Genomic DNA, 18,619 nt, shown 5'->3' on the forward strand with positions numbered 1-18,619 from the left:
GTGGATGTTCCACCTCTGGAACTGTTCAAGGCCAAGCTGGACAGGGCTCTGAGCAACCTGGTCTAGTGAAAGCTGTCCCTGCCCATGGCAGAGGGACTGGAATGAGATGATCTTTTAAGGTCCCTTCCAATCCAAACCATTCTATGATTGTATGTAATGATGCCTGTCTGAAGACTACTGTACCCAGTGTGTCTACACGTGTACTTCTTTTTAAGATAGGTAGAGACACAGGTGACTGATATTGGTACATAAGGGCAAGAGAATCCTCCTTCTGAGAATCAGGGGCACTTTTGCTCTATTCCTGACTACTGGAAGACACAGGATACTCATTTTCCCTATGCTTCAGACAAGCAAGCCCCCATTGTTCAACTGATGCTTGACGTGAAACCTCTGAGAAGAAAAAGTTATTTATTGTCTGCTTCAGCTTTTAGGTTTCGAGAGAGCTAGCTGCTTCATCACTCAAGACTATGGGTTAGTAGGATACACTAAATATATGCACAGCAAAGTGTTGTTAGTAAAAAAAATAGGACTAAAAAGTATCTAAAAATCACAGGACGGAAGAGAAACAAACCAGTCTTCAGACCGTAAAGGCCCCTCTGAAGATAAGTAAATAGTTTCTCATTATAATCCAGCTATAATCCATGGCCTATCAGCAAAGAAAAGGTTATGAACTAAGATGTTGCTTTTGGTAGAATTTGCCTTGGGTTATACCAATTATCAAGACTACGAACTGCAAGACAGAAACTATTATCTTGGTGCTTCATTATAATCAGTGACAGAAAATATTAAAGAAAAATGAGTAAAACCCAAGGAATGAAATGGATCTGACCAATACAATCACTGCTAGGAAATAAAAACTATCTCTCAGCCCTGTAAACATATGTGTGATAAAGCTATGAGCTTTAAAATGCATCCCTCCAGCCTTTCAAGTACTCCTTTATGGCTATCTGTTAACTCCATCCACAGCAGCAGGTACTCACATCTGTAACAACTGCTGATATAAAGAGGCCCGGGTTTTAAAATCAGTGAGCTTCCATGTGGAACAACCCACAGCTTAAAAATGAATATAAGAAAATTTATAATGGAGACTTGGATCAAATGGACCAAAAGTAGGAGGTGTTTTTGTGAAGATTTTGTTGTTGTTGTTGTTGTTGTTTGGACAATTACAGCCAGAAGGCAAATTTATAACCTTCTCTCAGCTGCAAAGAAAACAACATAGGACATAGCACATGTGGAAAGACGTGATATAGCACATTGACTCACAAGATTAAAGGAGGCTTTAAAAGAGATTCAGCTCTTTTCCTCCTGTTTCATCCTTTTAGTTCACTACTAACACCAAAATCTTCTTCAGACACATGACCCAGAATATTCTCTTCTATCTAAGAGCTACAGCATGAGTCTCATGGTCAGTCTTATTACTGCCCAGGAGCTGTTAGCCTCGATTATTGAGGATTTCAACAAAAGAAGCCAAATTTATCAAACTACTAGTAGAGTGCACATTTTCCTACACAAAACCCATGGAAATCAGTATTTCCAGGTAGGTTCTTCAGCGTGGATCAACAGGTTCCCCAGACATCAGTTTATGTCACTAAGAGCTACAACTTTTGTATTTGCAAAATGTTTCTCCACATAAGCAGTTCTGGGAAAAAACAAAAATACTGACGTTTTTCCTAGAGAGGTGATAAAGATACAGTGCTATGAAAGGACCTTTGTCAGCTTATGACTGAGAACCAGTCATAAGACATATTTCACAACCAGGTACTAAGTCTTTATTATCTTCCCATGTCCTGTGTTTGCTACCAGCCCTCAGTTAGCCCTCACTGCATAGGAAAAAAACTAGGGCTGACTTTGGCCGTTGTAAAATCACAGAAGACAGAATCTGAAGATTATTTGAGTGATTTTTGTCCTATATTTAAGGCACCTGGAATACTAGTGAGGGAGACACAGCCAATCAGCCAGAACATGCTACCTTATCAATATAGGTCAGAGCAATTTATGTGACTTCCTAGAAACTACTTTTGACTTCTCAGAAACTTTAAATGCCTCCCTAAAAGGAGTCTTTAAAAAAAATTCAATTAAAAAATAAGTGAAGCTACCCACAGGACATCCTGGAGACAAGAACCAAGGAAGCATTTGCATCACCACATTCATCATACCATGAAGGCTTAAAACAGCAAGCTGGAATTAACCTGAGAAGAGACAGGAATGATGCTGTAGGTTCTAGGAGAGGGCACGAAATAAAACCAGTTCTGGTCAGGGAGTAACTGGAGGGAGGAGATAGGAAGAGGCACATGCACATATAAAGGACATGACTACTTTTCAGTGGTTGTGAAACCCAAGTTTAGCACTTAAATAAATGGTCGTTTCCAAGAGTAACTTGTAGTAGTTCCTAAAAATCTCCTCAATGCTGAACTGCATACAATTTAGCAACAAAAAAAGCAGTCACTTATTTCACTGTCTAATTTTAGGCATTCAATTTCTAGAACTTCTGATACCTATTTTAGGATTCAGAAGAAACCTGAAACTTGGAACAACGTCTTTGCAGACCTGTATGCTACTGCTGATGCCACAGAGGAAATACACATTTCTTCCTGAGAACCCTTTTTTATTTCCTCTATCAACAGTAATTCACAACATAAAATAAGAAACTTGGAGATGAATGCCAACTTCTCAGCTGTAACAAATTCAGACAATACTCCAAATATAAATGCCATAGGCTTTACTTAAAAAACAAACTAAAATTGAAATCTAGATCAGCTCTTCCCTGGAGTTCAGAAACTGTACAAATGCAGGGGTGTGGCTCACCTCTGAAATTAGTATGTAAAAAGCTATTTTTATAAGCCTAGCAGGAGTCCAGATAACACAGCTAACAACTCTGTTAGCTATTAGCTCTGTTTAAAAACAGATGGATGATTACTAATCACACACAATCGAAACACAGCAGGCATGCTGAAAGGTTAATATCTGGAGTGTATGTCCTTCACAGCTTAAAGACTACTAGATTAAATGCTTCTAGACTAATCAATCCTTTTTCCTGCACAACTTCTGTTTTGCCATATAAATGCATAACACAAAGGAACTGTGTTGACAAAATTCCTCTTCTTATTGACAAAATGAAGAGCTAAATCAAAAGAACACATCCCTATTCCACTCTTCCAAGCTGTAGGAGTTTGAAGGCAAGTTTATTTTGCATGCCTATTCATCCTGACTCCACAAACAGTGTGAAACTAGGTTATGAAATGTACCTAACATACAACGAATTCTCCAAAAGCCTAGCCAAATTTCTGGCAACAGAAAGTCAGTTAAGCAAAGTGTGCCAAGCTCTTGTCAAGGAACAGAATTCTTACCTTGGGTATGCATTTCCAAAAAACTGTCTCAGCAGCTGAACTCGTGCCAGATAACCCAACAGTGGGTATACAGTCATCATCTGGAACAGCAGGAATATTCTTGCAACAAACGACATGATGTCATCACTGGGAAAGTTATCTAGAAAATTCTGGACATATAAATAGTGTTACACTTATCAATGGTGGCTTGATTGCATGTATCTGCTCATTTTAATATCTACGTGTCAGAAAGAGTGGGATAAAATCCAAGCAACTACAATTGCTAAATGAACTCCATAACATGAAATACCTCCTCTCTCTTTTACAACTGGTTTGCTACCAAATATCAATTGATTTTTGAATATTACTATTCTGGTGTCAGTGTTAATGTTAGTATTACATAAGGAATTATTTTCTAATCTTCTGAACATCCTCAAATAATCCAGGGTGTGGAAGGGCCAGCTGACCTTTTAGGTAGATAGTTTCTTATGCTCCTATTACCTATCATATCTTACATAGTTATTAAAAACAATTATTTAATAAGCAAAACTGCACCATACACAAATGAGGAAGGGATCATATACTATAAGTGGGAACAGCCGAGAAAGTATTATAAGACTCAAGCATCACAGAAATACACAAATGGCTTCATAAACTACAGAAAATAAATGGGAAGAAAATAATCTGTCATCTAACAGTGAACTTCATTCTGTGAAGTTAGTTCAGGTGGTTCAAAAAATCATGTCATGGTTTAACAGTGGTACCAGTTCTAACTAATCTAAAGTCAGAGGAAGCCTTTGAATGCTGCCTTATTGCTAAATGTTATGCAAGAGACATGGAACGCCTGGCATAAAATGGATTCCCAACTGATAACTTGTACCTCTGAAGCAATTTATGGTGTGGAAATCAGGCTTGTCTATAAGCAGATAAGAGTTTAATAGCCTTCACAGGGTGTTTCATGTGGTGCTATTATCTGAGGAACTCTGCTGGCAAGGCTCACCACAGGGCTAGGCTCCAAACCTACTGAAGCCTACATTCACATTTTATTTCTTCCAGAGTCCCAATGAGTGGGATTGGTCACTGCACACACAACTAAACAAAAACTTTTCAGGATTAAAGAAGCTAAAAAAATTAAAGTCTCAACTGTTCACTTGTTCATTTTGGTCCTTTCTTTATCACTTTCACAGAAAAATTTATAAATTTATAAAATGTTTTTTCAGAAATATTGGCAACCATACACGAATATAAATGAGATAACACAAGCATTACTCATCTGGTTGTGATAGCGAGCCACCTGACCACAGTCAAGGGCAGAAGGGTAAGTCATGAAGACTGAAACAGTAGCTGTTCCTTTTTTATTACATATTTATTAAAAATTTAAGGATAAACACGGTATTCTGAAGTGCATTAGGAAGAGCAATGCCAGCAGGCCAAGGGATCCTGCCCCTCTACTCAGCCCCAGTGAGGCCGTATATGAAGTGCCATGTCCATTTCTGGGCTCCTCAGTACAACAAAGACATGGAGAGCTCCTGGAGCAGCTCCACTGGAGGGCAACAAAGATGATAAAGGGAGTGGAGCTTCTCTTACGAGGAAAGGCTGAGGGGGAGTTGGGCTTATTCCCATTGGACTTATATATCAATGTATATAAGGATTTGAATGGAGGGTGTCAAGAGGATGGAACCAGGCTCTTCCCAGTGGTGCCAAGCAATAGGACAAGAGCCAATGGGAAAAAACTGATGCACAGGAAGCTCCATCTGAACGTGAGGAAGAACTCTGCTGTGCAGGTCACCATGCACTGGAACAGGTTGCCCAGAGAGCAGAGTTTCCCTCAGTGGAGATATGCAGGAACCATCTGGATGCAATTCTGAGCCATGTGCTTTAGGATAACCCAACCTGAGCAGGGAGGTGGGACCAGATAACCAACTGTAGTTCCAACCTGACCCATTCTGTGATTCTGTGAAATAGATACAGCAGTAAAATGTCTCACCTGTTCAATACATTCTTTGGATAATGGTGGAGAAGGAAAAGATGCAAAAATGATCACTCCAACATACAGATATGTTAGTCCCACCAGGAAGTATGCAATAGAGAGATCTCTCACCTGAGGAAAACCAAGATTTTATTTTGGCACGCACTGATACACAAAATCAGAAGAAATAAAAACCTCATGAGAATATGTATATTGCCTTTATTACTGTCACTTTTACATATATATTACTTTTTTATATTTATTACTATTACCTAAATATTTTTACTTTCTACTACTTGGATAGGGACTTCAGATCTGGTCCCTATCAGATCAGAAAGTTGCAAGAAGATATCCCAAAGTAAAGCTCGACAAGTGTTATTTTTCTCTTCAAATACAGAAAAGGTACCAAGGAAGAGAGATGCCAGTAGATGTAGCATGTTATTGCTGGATGCACAAACACTAGTTACTAAAACAAACAAGAAACGCCCTCTACTTTCTTACACTCACCTATTCCTGCTAAGAGCCCTGAGACACAGGCACACTTGTCTAAGACAGAAAGCCCAGCAATGCCGTTCTGTTAAATTTCTTATCACAAATAATATCTCACAATCAAAGACATCAGCTATCCAACTGCTGATACAATGTAAAGAACATTTTTTAAGAAGGTACTTTGGAACCTAAAAGGATGGTATACTTCCTCCAAAACAGAAACTAATATATCAGGCTTCTGCATGAATGGTATAATAACCAAAGACATAGCTAGTACACCATTACATAAAAAAATACAAACAGAACACAAATAAAAGAGAAAGGTATAGGTAGTCACATATATGTCATATATATGTGTGTGTATATATATATGTATATAGGTAGTCATATATATAGCTTTGCCTTTAGTATTGTATTTTATAATAACACTTTCATTTTAAATTACCTACACACTTTATTACTAAATGGCTTTAAATGTCCCAGTGAAATGCACTAAAGTATAATCAAAGGTTTTCAGGAGTCAGTGCTGAAACTAGGGTCATATATCCATATTTAAATATATTACACATACTTAAGTATGGATTTAAACCTAATCTTCAATGTACAGTTCTGAAAATTTTGGCTATATTTATAAAATATCTAATATACACAAATATTTTTGACTACACAAAAAGAATTAAACTATTAGCAGCAAAGCTACTCAAGTACTTCACAAAACTTCAGAATCCATACATACATCAGAGTGACCTCACAGCAATGTACTTGGTGGGTCATTCTTCTACACGAATTCCTTCTTTTGGAAATTAAGAAGACCATTTGTTTCTAGTTATTAACTAACTATATTCTGAGTAGGCTTATGTTTTATTACAAAACATTCATCACCTTACAGCAAAGCATTGTTCAGTTGCTGCTAATAATCAGCTTCTGAAAGGATTACTAGTAATGTTTCAACATGTGACTCTATTTTCCTAAGACTGAAAAGCAAGTCTTACCAGCTCAGGCACAGCACCAAATTATTAGGATTATACTGTTTCCAGTCCAGGATGATAATTATGATAATCCAGTTAGCTCACTGAGCATGAGCAAAGCTTGCTCACATCTGTGCATGGAAATGTTTCCCTTGGTTCTTCTCCACATTACCTTGTTGACTAAAGAAGCATTTTTTATACTGCTCTGGGTTCTTCCAAGGTCAAGGCAGTCCCTGAGCAAAGTATAAAATGCTACATTACAAATCTTTAGAAAAGTTCAGATCGAAGCCAGTTTTGATGAGCAAACTGGAATCTCCTGCTCATTTTGCCAGTGCTTTTGTGGTAGAAGATAGATGTCTGATGAGAAATATGACTTGCCTTTTAAAAGCAAATAGGAAAAAGGCATCAACGTGCTATGAACGTGTGCCCTGGGGTAGCCTTCAAGTCCCCAGCAGCTGCACCACATTTCTAGCTGCAACCTCTTCCTCCTGCTAACCAGTTAAAGGAATACAGAAGGTGCTTCCCTGGTCTTCACTCTCCTCATACTCGTCACTGAATAAGGACTATCAACTCCCATCAGAAGCTGAGCAATAACATTTTCTTTAAATTATTTGCAGAATTTCTCCTCTGTGACCTGAGAAGCTGTGCAGGTTTTTATATAACAACTACATCTTCAAAAGCACCAATGCCTCTCTAAAAACTGATTTTATAAATACTAAATCTGAGCATTGAGATTTCTTATAGTTATTTATCAGCAGCTTCAATTAACTGCACACGTCAGAGCCTAATCACAGTTTTGCAGAAAGATATGGACTCTCATCTCTTGGAGACAGGACTTGGACAATTGTTCAAAATGCACCCAAGACCTTAACGCACATCATCTGCCAAAACCTGCTTTAAATTTGGTATTTTAGATGTATTCCTCATGCATAAAAACAGCTAGTAACTCACAGTTTTTATTTGTACTCTGCCTACATTTAAGTTCTAGAGCCAACTGTACAACTATTTTTGCTGTGACAAGTACATGAAGTTGTGAGGGCAAGAAATCTGAAATAAAATTCTTAATGCTTTCTTCAGCCTTCACATAAATAAAGGTAGCTGGTATGTTATTAGCTCCAGTTATACTAACCAGTTCATGTTTTTAGAATTCTTAGGGGTGTATGCTTTAATCTGTACTGAAACTAAGTGCTGAGATAATTTTTATAATATATTTTTATAGCACATAACACAATAGACTGTTTTTTTCAAGTGCTGTCATACAAAGAGTCCCCAGATTTTGGTTTCCATAAGCTACAAGAAAAGAAATATAGACAACTCAAAAACCTGAACTTATTTTTTCTCAAACATCCATCAGTTCCCTTGCAAACACATGCTTCTGTAGTTATCTTTACACAAGAATGTGTGTTTGTGTATATAACAGGAACATCTTTTGATTAATGTTCATTACTCCTCAAGAGGCCTGGGTTCAGTCCCTCGACAATAAAGTTTAGACAGCACAATTCCAGATAAAACCAAAGGACACATAGGAAGCAATAAAAGGATTGATGTTAAGTATGAGCATTAATTGCATTTTTCTATTTAAAATTTGATACTTGAGACATTTATATTCAGAATGGACATCACTGTGGTGAAAGCTGCCCAAGCATGAGAATACTGCAATCCTCACAGCCAGAATTTAAGAATCAAATGTAGAAAAAAACAATGGCTGGAAGAAGGAGGTATTGTGGGAATCAGAGCAGAAGGGAAATATCAAAGGTAAGATGCAGGACAGCGTCCATAAGTATCACAGCCTGACAATGTCAAACCCTTATCAAGTGCGCCTGAAGTAACAGGCAGATTTTGAGGTGGAACTAGGAGAACAGATGTTAGCTGCAGTTACTGCTGACCAGGAGCTTTCCTGGTCAAATACACAGAGCAGAAAAAGTGCCACTGGAAGAACTGAAAACTGGGTGACCAAGGCTGGCAGCAGCAGTAGAACAAAGGAAGAAACCAGCCTCCTAACAAAAGCATGAGTGATAAATCAGGTGGAGCTGAAAGTACCTCTGAAAGTACAAAACACTGTATCCCACCAACAGACTAGTCAGTATGCGGGTGCTGGCCAGGCCTATGGCACAGGATTGGACACTGCACAGTGAAGGCTCTGGGGCTCTACAGGTACTTCCTCCGTGATGCCACAAAGAACAGGCAACTTCCAGGCCTCATTTTGCCTGTTGCATCCCACAGAGAAAATAGTTCACTCAGTACCTAGTGAAAGCTAGTTTGGGAAGTTGCTTCTTGAATAAAGAAGCCTGTATCACTCCTTAGTAATTATTACCACATTCAAAGTACCTTTTGATCATCCCATTTCAGACTATGTCGCTTCCCGAGAGAGATGCTGTTTCTGTAATATCACAACAGGATATCATATTACAAAAACTTCACCCGTTCAAGCATCAAGGGCAAGTGACAACATTTAAATGGGTGACAAAAAAATACCTCACCAGGATGGATAATGCTGTGCATAATTTTGACTGGAAAAAGAAACAAATGGTAGGTTGCCATAAGTGGAAGCTCACAGCTCACTCTGTTTATAAGCAATAAACAGTGTTTCAATACAGAAAATAACAACCATTTACAGCTCCACGCCTTCTGCAGTTACTATGTGGACAAAAAACATCTCCCCTTTCCCTGCCTTTCTCCCAGCTATTTCCACAAACAAATGGTAGGAGACAGCACTAGCATGTTCATGCTTGTAGATCATGCTCTGGGCTTGTGTAGCATCTGTGCAGTTGCTCAGAGAAACAGATCACAGACGTGAATCAGAAGAAAACTCTACAAACTAAACCCCCAACTAAAGACCTTTCAGTGGCTGGGTTAGTTTTCTATGCAATCAGTTTTCAAACCAGTTGACTGAGCACTGTACAAACATTTACACTGATAAGAACAAGGAGGTAGCAGGAGGAGATGCAAACAGGAAGTCCAGCTTTGAACTGCAGAGTAAGAAACCTGCTCACAGGGCTTCTCCAAGCTGTGCTGCTGACACTTGGCTTACTTCAAGACACTGCTCTTCTCACACCCACACCACTGTACCAGAATAGCAGCCAGAGGAATCCTCCCCCATGAATGTTTTAGCTTTGGGCTGTGATACACGCCTGTGCCCAGAATGGAAGCAGCTATTGTTTTGAATTTCTAACTCCATAAAAGGAATGTTATTGTTTCACTTACTTTTTTCCACCTCCCCAAAGAGTTGTTCTATGACCACTAGTTTTAGCAAGTTCTCTTCAAAACTAAAATGGTGTTTTTCTAGCTTGCCAAGTTCTGTGCCTTTTCACAGAACTCTGAAGAAAATTACATGTTAACAGGTCAATCCATAAAACAGTAGAGTTTTTATTCATGGAGTTATATCAGTATCTCCCCATGAGATACTTACAGAATAAACCATCTTGGTGTCATAAACAGATAGAAAGAACCCCTGACTTATGACAGAAGCTGAGACCCCTATACATATGTAAATCTCCCACTTAATCCAGCAGCTTAGTGACATAATCACAAAACAGCTCTTCAAGAGCATAGATGCATCATCAACATTTGCAAAGTACTTCTGAGACCTAGGTGAAAGGCTCCTGTACACCTACAAAGAAGGAAAGAAATCTCCAGACAAATAAAACTCTTACAAGAACTTTGATTTCCCACTAAAAACCTTTGCTGCCATACTTCAAGGTGTCCTTTCCGTGCAATTTGAACTTTCTTCTGGAATGCAAGAATCTTGTCAAGGGCTTGGGATCCATGACTTGGAAATTCAATTTAAGCTCCAGGGAGGGCATTGGAAAAGCTGATTCAAATGCAGGAAGGCAGCAGTTTCTTCCTCCTTAACAAAGAAAAAGCAAGCTGGAAAAGACTCCAGGTGCTGCTCTTTGCAGCTGATTGCTTGCTCTGATGTAAACAGAGGGAGGAATCCACAAGAAAATCTTAAAAGAGGGCACAGGGGGATTAGGCCTTCTCTGCATACAGAGCTGATTGTTGGAAATCAAGCACTTAGAATTTGAAAGCCACAGCTAAAGAGAAATCTTCACATCAAAAGATTTTCTTCAGGAAATTGACAAAAAGCTTACTTAGCTTTCTTTCTCCGGAGCTCCACTACCCCCCTCTTTAGTTGTTAAACTATTTTCAGAGAAGTCCATAAATCTCAAGCAGCTTTCCTGGAGGAGAATGCACGACTCCTTCACAGAAATGGTAATTTGCAAGCTGGTCTTGGTTCACAGGTACAAAAAATTACTATGCAGATTTCTAAAGCAAAAGGTCATCTCAGTGCATTGGCACAAAAATCTTCATTTCACCTTCAACTAATCAAACCAGATACATTTTATCTTATGCTGTGTAGGCAACTGGCTCTCAGTAGCCCTGCTTGAGTAGGGAGACAAGATGACATCCAGAGGTCCCTTTCAACCTAAAGCATTCTGGGATTCTACAATTTTGTACCAGCTAATATTTTAAATTCTTTGTATATTACTGCAGCTACTTTTACAGCTAAGATTTTAATGAAGCTGGACAAGAACCCTGGAAAGTAGGGAGGAAAAAATTAAATAATCAAAACAATGTAAAAGTGTACTCTGAGACTCTGTGTATCGTGTTTACTCTATTCTGTATTTTATAATGGGAAGATATTAAGAAAGAACACAGTTTCAGCTGGATGAGCTAGATGAACAGTGCATAACTTTTTCAAGGGCAAAGGTCCAGTCCAAACACTACAGATCACAGAGGTTCCCAATCCAAGCTTCAACTCTGACAATTTCCTAAATTGTGTTGGTTTTCTTTATAGACCTTGACTTGGATTGAGACAAAACTACTGAAGCACCTCTAAGAAAAGCTGCTATCTAGACCCTAAAACTACTGTTTAGGACTCTGCTAAAATCAGTCCTGTGCCTAATACTCTCCAGCATTTTTCATTCTTCAATTGGTCAGTTTTCCTTGAGTCTTTCAACATTGTCAAGTCTTCTGCCTCTTGTGTACAATCTGGCCACTTAATACCAGCTTGACCATGAGTAAGTTTAGGGTGTTCCTCAAGGATCTCATTTGAATAAATTTGTAATGCATCTGTTATTCCCTGGTAGCCAAGAAAAGAATGTATAACTTTTTTCCTTATCAAATCACAACAATGACTTACATTTCCTGAAGCTATTAGAGTCCCTGGACTGATCGCAAGAGAGCCAGATAGGAATAAAATGACTGTTGCCTGGAAATCTAGATATGAATCAGCACAGTCTTGTGAAATTACTTACATTGTTTTCTTGATTCCTGTTATTCTGAAGAAGTGTGATGACACAATTGTGGATGAAGAAGGCAAGTGTTAGAACACCTGTGAGCTGAGGGAACAGAATTCTAAACTCTAAGGAAGGAAAAAAAAAAGTGTTTATAAGTTACTTCTTTGAAACAAAACAATGCCAAAATGCAGAAGACATACACGGCAGTGGAACATACTGGTAGAAACACAAACCTCCACTTTGAAATGGGACACTCCATCTTATCTTGGACTATAGCCAATGCAAATATTTAATCAAGGAAGTACAAAATGCATGAACACAGTGGTTCTGTCTGTGGCTATGTAACACACTCTTCAGCAAGGCTCCTCTGATAGACACCAACCATCAGTGATTATTAGGTTAATCTAGGATTTACACATACATGCTTTTCTGCTTCTCAAGAGTTTAACTGGAATGGATTTTTAAGGCTGGAATTTAGCTTAGTGATGCTATGTACCTATTGGTTCCTGAACAAGGAGACAGGGGTAAAGAATCATTTGCCCTGTGTCTCTAGTTGTTAGGAAGTCACTAAAGCTATTATATCTATTGATTTTTAAGAGGTTCTGCTTAGAAACCAGGGCATAAAAAAAGGCACAGCAACTTCTTGTCTTACCATGCTTCACAGTACGTATGACAATATTTTTTTTTGGCCATGGGAATAGCTTTACTCTGTTTCTTTTAATACTTGAAGGATCATGTTCATGGTGATGGTGATTCTGTTCATCAGATGTGTGATTCTGGCAGTGCTGCAAATGGTCTAGGACTTCAGCAATGTGTAACATCATTGAAGCATATTAGTTGGTGTTACATAAGAATATATACACTCTTCAGAGTGTTAACAGCACTCAGAGATAGCTAAGCTTCTGGAAAGTATCCAGCAGTACAGCAAAACACCAGAGGTTTGCACACCCTTACATATCAAACCACAGAGAGCTCCATGCAACCATATCTAAAGCAGATTTCTGTAAACTGCTATGAAGTCAGGAAGGTAAACACATCCCAGGCAACTAATCGAGGGCTCATCCAAGCTGAAAAAATATGCTTTCCCTAGGGCTGGATTCACTGTATCTTCACTACCCCACTAGCATGACACGCTACTGATAGAACTAATTGCAAGTGACTTTTGGGGTTGTTTTCCATCCACTACTTTAATCTCAATAATAAAAAGCAAACTGACAGATTCAGAAGCTCTTTCAGCACTGCATTTCCACATCACTACAACAATCCGTAGTAGCTGGATTTGTACGCATTAGCTTTGTTTATCTCCTAGCAGTACTAGTCACATTGCCAAAATAATCAAACTACTGCGTGCTGTACTTCTCGGTAGACCTGTGGCATGTGTGTCATGCTGTAACTCATTTTACACTAGGACTGCTTAAAAGATCTTGGACATGAACTTCAAGAGGCTTAAAACCTGATTTCTTTCTTAGGCTGGTTTCTGGTTTATGTGGCTTTGCTACTGAACCACAGTCTGGGCATATTTTCTCCTGCACTCTCAAGAAAAGTCCACAGATACAAGGCCATGTGAGCATCTGAAGACTGTCTGCTGGGGCAGTTTAGGTTAAAATCATGATTCCATGCTCACAGTGCAGCAAGACTAAACATTGCGGTCTATCTACTGTGCAATACATGCTCAAGTATCATTTCCACTTACAAACAGCACTAAGAATAATGTCACACATAACAAACCAAGTCATTAACACAGGTGCTAATCATGCAGTACTTTGAAATCCAAATTTCTACACTGGAGACAAAAGCATCTTATTAAAAATAAATGCAGTAATGGGAGGATAGCATAGATAGCACTGTTTCAGAACAATGTACATCTATCTTTAAGTTTGTACTTATGCTGCAGTAGTCAAGAGGATTCTCAGGTAATTATGGAGATAATCCAGTTCATCCTCAAAGCACCTGATTTGTTCTTGTACACAGTCATACTCACAAAAGCTGCCTAGATTTGAAGACTCAAGACAGAAAGGACAATAATTTTTTTCCCCAGTGATGTGACCAAGCTGAAGAAACTGCCTTTCACTTGTTTCTTGGCATTCAGGTCTTGAAATAGAGTTCTGAATTCCTGGCTGAGATCAAGGAATGACCTTCAACAGTTACAGAAAACCGAACAAACAGATTTGATGACTACTAGGGGTTGGGGGGTGTAAAAGTGGAACACTAATTTTTTTAAGCAGTTCTCTTTTGCCAAACATACCTGGAATACACCAGTTGTTTATTGTACTTACTTTCGTGTCAGTCAATTTCAGTTTAACTAGAGCTGAAATCAACCCAAACAGAGTGGTAGGGGAAGAAAAAGAATAAGTAGCTGCAAGAACACTGCAACTGTGATCTGTAAACACTTAAATCAGTTGAATTTCATATAACTTTTAACTTCACTCAATTATCTGTAGTTCTCATGGAGTTGTCACTCGTTTCCACAGTGTGTTACTGTAATTCCACAAATTAACAGAGATTCCATTAGAAATAAGGAACAACTCTTTATTTTTTTTTATTTCTATCTTGTTACAGTAACTCAAAACCCATCTGAATGTTTTAAAGTTATCCTTTTTCTCCAAGTCTACCTTATTGCACCTAGTAATAGTTTGCAACACATGTCTAAGCCTTAGTACAGTGTTTATTGTGACTGTGAAACTAAGAATGTGCAACCCACAAAAGAAACCCTAAGAAGGTGTATATCTCCTCTTAAGTAAATAAGTAACTTCTAAAGAAGGACCAAATACTCCTGTTTCTAAGGACAGAAGGAGTGATAGTATTCAACAGTCCAGGACACAGCTCCCTGGAGCTAACTGATCATACAATTTTGCCTACTACAAAGAATGGGGAAAAGCCAACTAAGACCTAATCCCAGATCTCTTATTCCAGGCTTTTTAAAACAAGAAACTTATCTTTTTAGACTATCTGATCATGCAGTTCCAAATGCCACTTGTTTGTGACTGTGACATCTCACAGAGTAATTTTTAACAGTAATTTGGAAAGAACAAACAGCCAACAAACAACACTCCAGAAAAACATACTGGAGAGCTAATGGGTGTTTGAAAGAGAAGAGCTAAGATTATGGCTTAAAACTTGAGATAGATTGGGAAGTACAGGAAAACTGTACTTGTGAATTTTGGTGAATAAGCTATTTCATTTAAGCAAGACAGTGCGTGAGGAACTTAAAGCAACTTCTTCAGCCAGTCTGTCTAGAGTTTGTCATTTTTAATTGCTACTGAAACATGCATGATCTGAAACTGGTGCAAGATCATACAATAATAGAGGTGAAACAGGACTATGGCAAGCTCTTTGTTACATGATACATGTTGGAGATTCCTCTGACAGGCACTCCTCCTCTTCTCCACTACTGTCTCAATTAAGGAATATCGCTTGGGAAAGGTATTCCTTGTTGCTTTATTGCAATGCATCCTTCCTCTACATGCAACATCAGACAGCATTTCTTCAATTTATTTATGTCAGAGGTGTTAAAAGGTGAATGAGGAAAAAAAAAATCTTAAATTCATCATATATATGCTTCATTACTGCATTTTAACTATCTTACCTGGTACAAAAAATTCATTCTCTGTAAACCAGTTGAATTCTAAGTGTATTCCCATATGAGCAGCCTTTACTGTAACCAGAAAAACTAGGTAGACAACTGAAACTGTACCTGGAAAAAACAAGAGCCAAACAAATACCATGATGTAGTAGGAAGTATTTATGCAGGGTTTTATTTCTTTTCCATCCAACTAGTTATAAATAGCCTAAACAGTTAGGGTTGGTATTCATTCTTAATGGCAGGCTAGGTCTAAATTTTTTCTTTACTTCCACTTCAGAGTGAAAAAATAATGCACCCAATGCAAGCTTTCAGCAAGTTGAATGTTCTGCAGGCATTGCACTAGTGACAGTGGAAGAAGCACCGTGTAATCCCTGTTGCTGGGAAGGTAGAAAAGTCTCTAGACATCAACAGATCAGTTCCAGCTTCAGCTGTCAGGATTTTAATCTAACCTGAGACAACACTGGTAACAGTACTCCAGCTATTCCAATGTTTATTTTGTCACTGACTTTCTGAACCAAAAAGCCCAATGAAATAAACACATTTACTACAATTGTGAACTTTACACTGGGAACTAGAAGCTGATAATTTGATCGCTACAAATTAAAACCTTGTCTTAATCATAACCTTGGATGACCTTGATGACAACACTGGATTTGTATTCCAACTCATTGGTTCAGAGGCATCCAGCAGTACTCTGCACAGCTACAGGACTACAAATAGGATCACAGATGGGTATAAATGCCTTACTGTGTATACATGTGGGATGGAGAGCATATGACCTCGGCTCAGGCAACTTAAAAGAGATAAGGACAGAGGAGTAACCACTTAAAAATTGAAGGAAACTGAGCACAGAAGTAGGTTACATTGACTGAATGATACTGTGATTAATTAATCAACTGATTGGCAGCAAATTACTTCAGGTCAGAAGTAATCAATCTTTGGAAGTAACTGACTGTTTTGAAATGTTTACCAAGTGAGGAAGGGTATGCCTGACTATACCCAAGTAGTTTGAATCAAATGTTGCATAGTAGTAGGTGTACCACCATTTGGGAAAATCTGTTGTAGATGTAGTGGAACTTGTTTCACAGGATTATCAAGCAAGCAAAGGGAAGAAAAATTAACTCCCTATCAACTCTAAGATTCAAGCAAAGCAGCACAGAAAGCCTACGGGATTAATAAACCAACCAACAACCTCCTTTGAGGCACAACACAGGCTGCCAGCAAAATACTGAGAGTGGCTGGAAAGCTGCCCAGAGGAAAAGGACACCTGGGGGTGCTGGTCAACAGTGGTTTAACATGATCCAACAGCGTGTCCAGGTGATGGAGAGTGTTCAGGGAAAAGAAACAAGGCTGGTGAAGGGTCTGGAGCACAAGGCCTATCAGGAGTGGCTGAGGGAGCTGGGGTTGTTTAGCTAGGAGGCTCAGGGGAAACCTTATCCCTCTATAAAACTTCCTGAAAGGAGGTTGTAGCCAGGTGGGGATCTGTTTCTCTTCCCAAGAAACAAGCAATAGGAAATGGCCTCAAGCTGTGCCAGGGTAGGTTTAGATCAGAAAACTTTCTTCTCGGAAAGGGTTGTCAAGCATTGAAACAGGCTGTCCAGGGAAGGAGTTGAGTCACCATCCTTGGAGGTATTTAAAAGACGTGTAAGTGTGGCACTTATGGACATGATTTAATGGTGGACTTGGCAGTGTTGGGTTAACGGTTGAACTCGATGACCTTAGAGGTCTTCTCTAACCTAAAAGAAACCACAATTCTACTCAATGGAGTAGCTTTAACTGTCTTCTATACATTTTAGTTACAATGAGCTAATGTTTTCATACTATTTGTTACCTACCTAGGACATTAAACTTTGCAAAGAAGGATGGAGACTTCAGATTTAGCATGGGTAGAAGAACAGCAATCAGGTAAAATGGTACTGTTTGTGATTTGTCCCACCACTTCTCAAATAGCGTAAAACCCGTAATGTTGTCAGCAGAGAACACCACGCTCCTGTTCTGTGGCAGGTGACCACTAGCAGCACTTGGACAAATGACTGGAAGAAAGGAAAAGAAAAATATTCTGACATTAAAAGAGATTTACTTGCACAGAATATTCACAGTCAAGACCCGTGATTTCTGGTGTGTTTTACCTACTGAGCACTGCTCAAAAATAATGTTCAACACCTCAGTTCCTAACTCCTATATGTTTTTTTTAATCAAGAGTTCATTGCTAAGATTCCACAGCTAGGTACCTTGCACGCTAATCTGACAGTGCTACAGTTCTTCCAGCTGAGCACAACAAAGATGATAATCTGTCTGAAGCCCAAGTTGTGGGACAGGATTAGCTTTCAAGATCACATACCTATAACTACATGTGTTCAGTGCCTATGTGCACCTGTTGGATCAAATCCTAGCAATGCACCTCTGCATCTGGCTGCAAATTTAGCATCCTAATCTGTCCCTGAACACTTCAGTAAGATCATAAGAACCAAGATGCAAGTGCTTTTCTGTACAGAAGATCGTGAATTACTGCACATTGCTCTAAAAACACACAAACTAAGGATGGCAATAAAGCAACTGGTATATCTAAAACTCATACACTAAACCAAAAAACTCTTGTCATTTTGGTGCTGTGCCAGGGCCAAGTACATCACTTGTACACAAAAGAAGAAATTTAAGATATGCTCCTGTAACGCTGCTAAAGGGCAACACTGCGCTCCTGTTACATGGTGGTTGATCAATGGTAGCACCTGAACAAGTGATCGGAACAAAACCAAACAAACAAAAAGATCCCTTGATAAAAACATATTCATTTGATTTTTTTAACACGTGCCTGTGAAGCTATGTGTTGAAATATAAACCTGTCATATTGTTCTCATAATGTCTCATTTTAACTCTTGGCACCCTGCAGTACTCAATAGCCACTCTCCTACATCGGCTGCATTCCTGTTCTGTTAAAAAACCAAAGGTGTAAAACGCGTTCAGACAAATTTCGTGCTTAAACACAGGATTGTTTTTCAGACCTTGAAAAATGGTTATGTTCTTACTGGTCTCCTTGGTAGCCC

The 18,619-nt window shown here is 38.8% G+C and overlaps 1 protein-coding gene across 3 annotated transcripts in view; it reads right to left on the reverse strand.

Annotated features, from left to right (window-relative positions):
• The window catches only part of SLC38A9 (solute carrier family 38 member 9), a 48,136-nt gene that overhangs the window by 8,507 nt on the left and 21,010 nt on the right, over window positions 1–18,619 (reverse strand). For all 3 annotated transcript variants that reach the window (XM_050329160.1, XM_050329159.1, XM_050329161.1), the window contains 5 exons: window positions 17,411–17,608; window positions 15,579–15,686; window positions 12,011–12,117; window positions 5,314–5,427; window positions 3,348–3,496 (listed from right to left, as the gene is read on the reverse strand). In XM_050329160.1, coding sequence (XP_050185117.1) covers window positions 3,348–3,496; window positions 5,314–5,427; window positions 12,011–12,117; window positions 15,579–15,686; window positions 17,411–17,608 — 676 coding nt within the window. The remainder of the gene's footprint in view (window positions 1–3,347; window positions 3,497–5,313; window positions 5,428–12,010; window positions 12,118–15,578; window positions 15,687–17,410; window positions 17,609–18,619) is intronic.

Source organism: Myiozetetes cayanensis, unplaced genomic scaffold (genome assembly GCF_022539395.1).
Source record: "Myiozetetes cayanensis isolate MyiCay16 unplaced genomic scaffold, myiCay2020 scf4, whole genome shotgun sequence".
Lineage (NCBI taxonomy): Eukaryota > Metazoa > Chordata > Aves > Passeriformes > Tyrannidae > Myiozetetes > Myiozetetes cayanensis.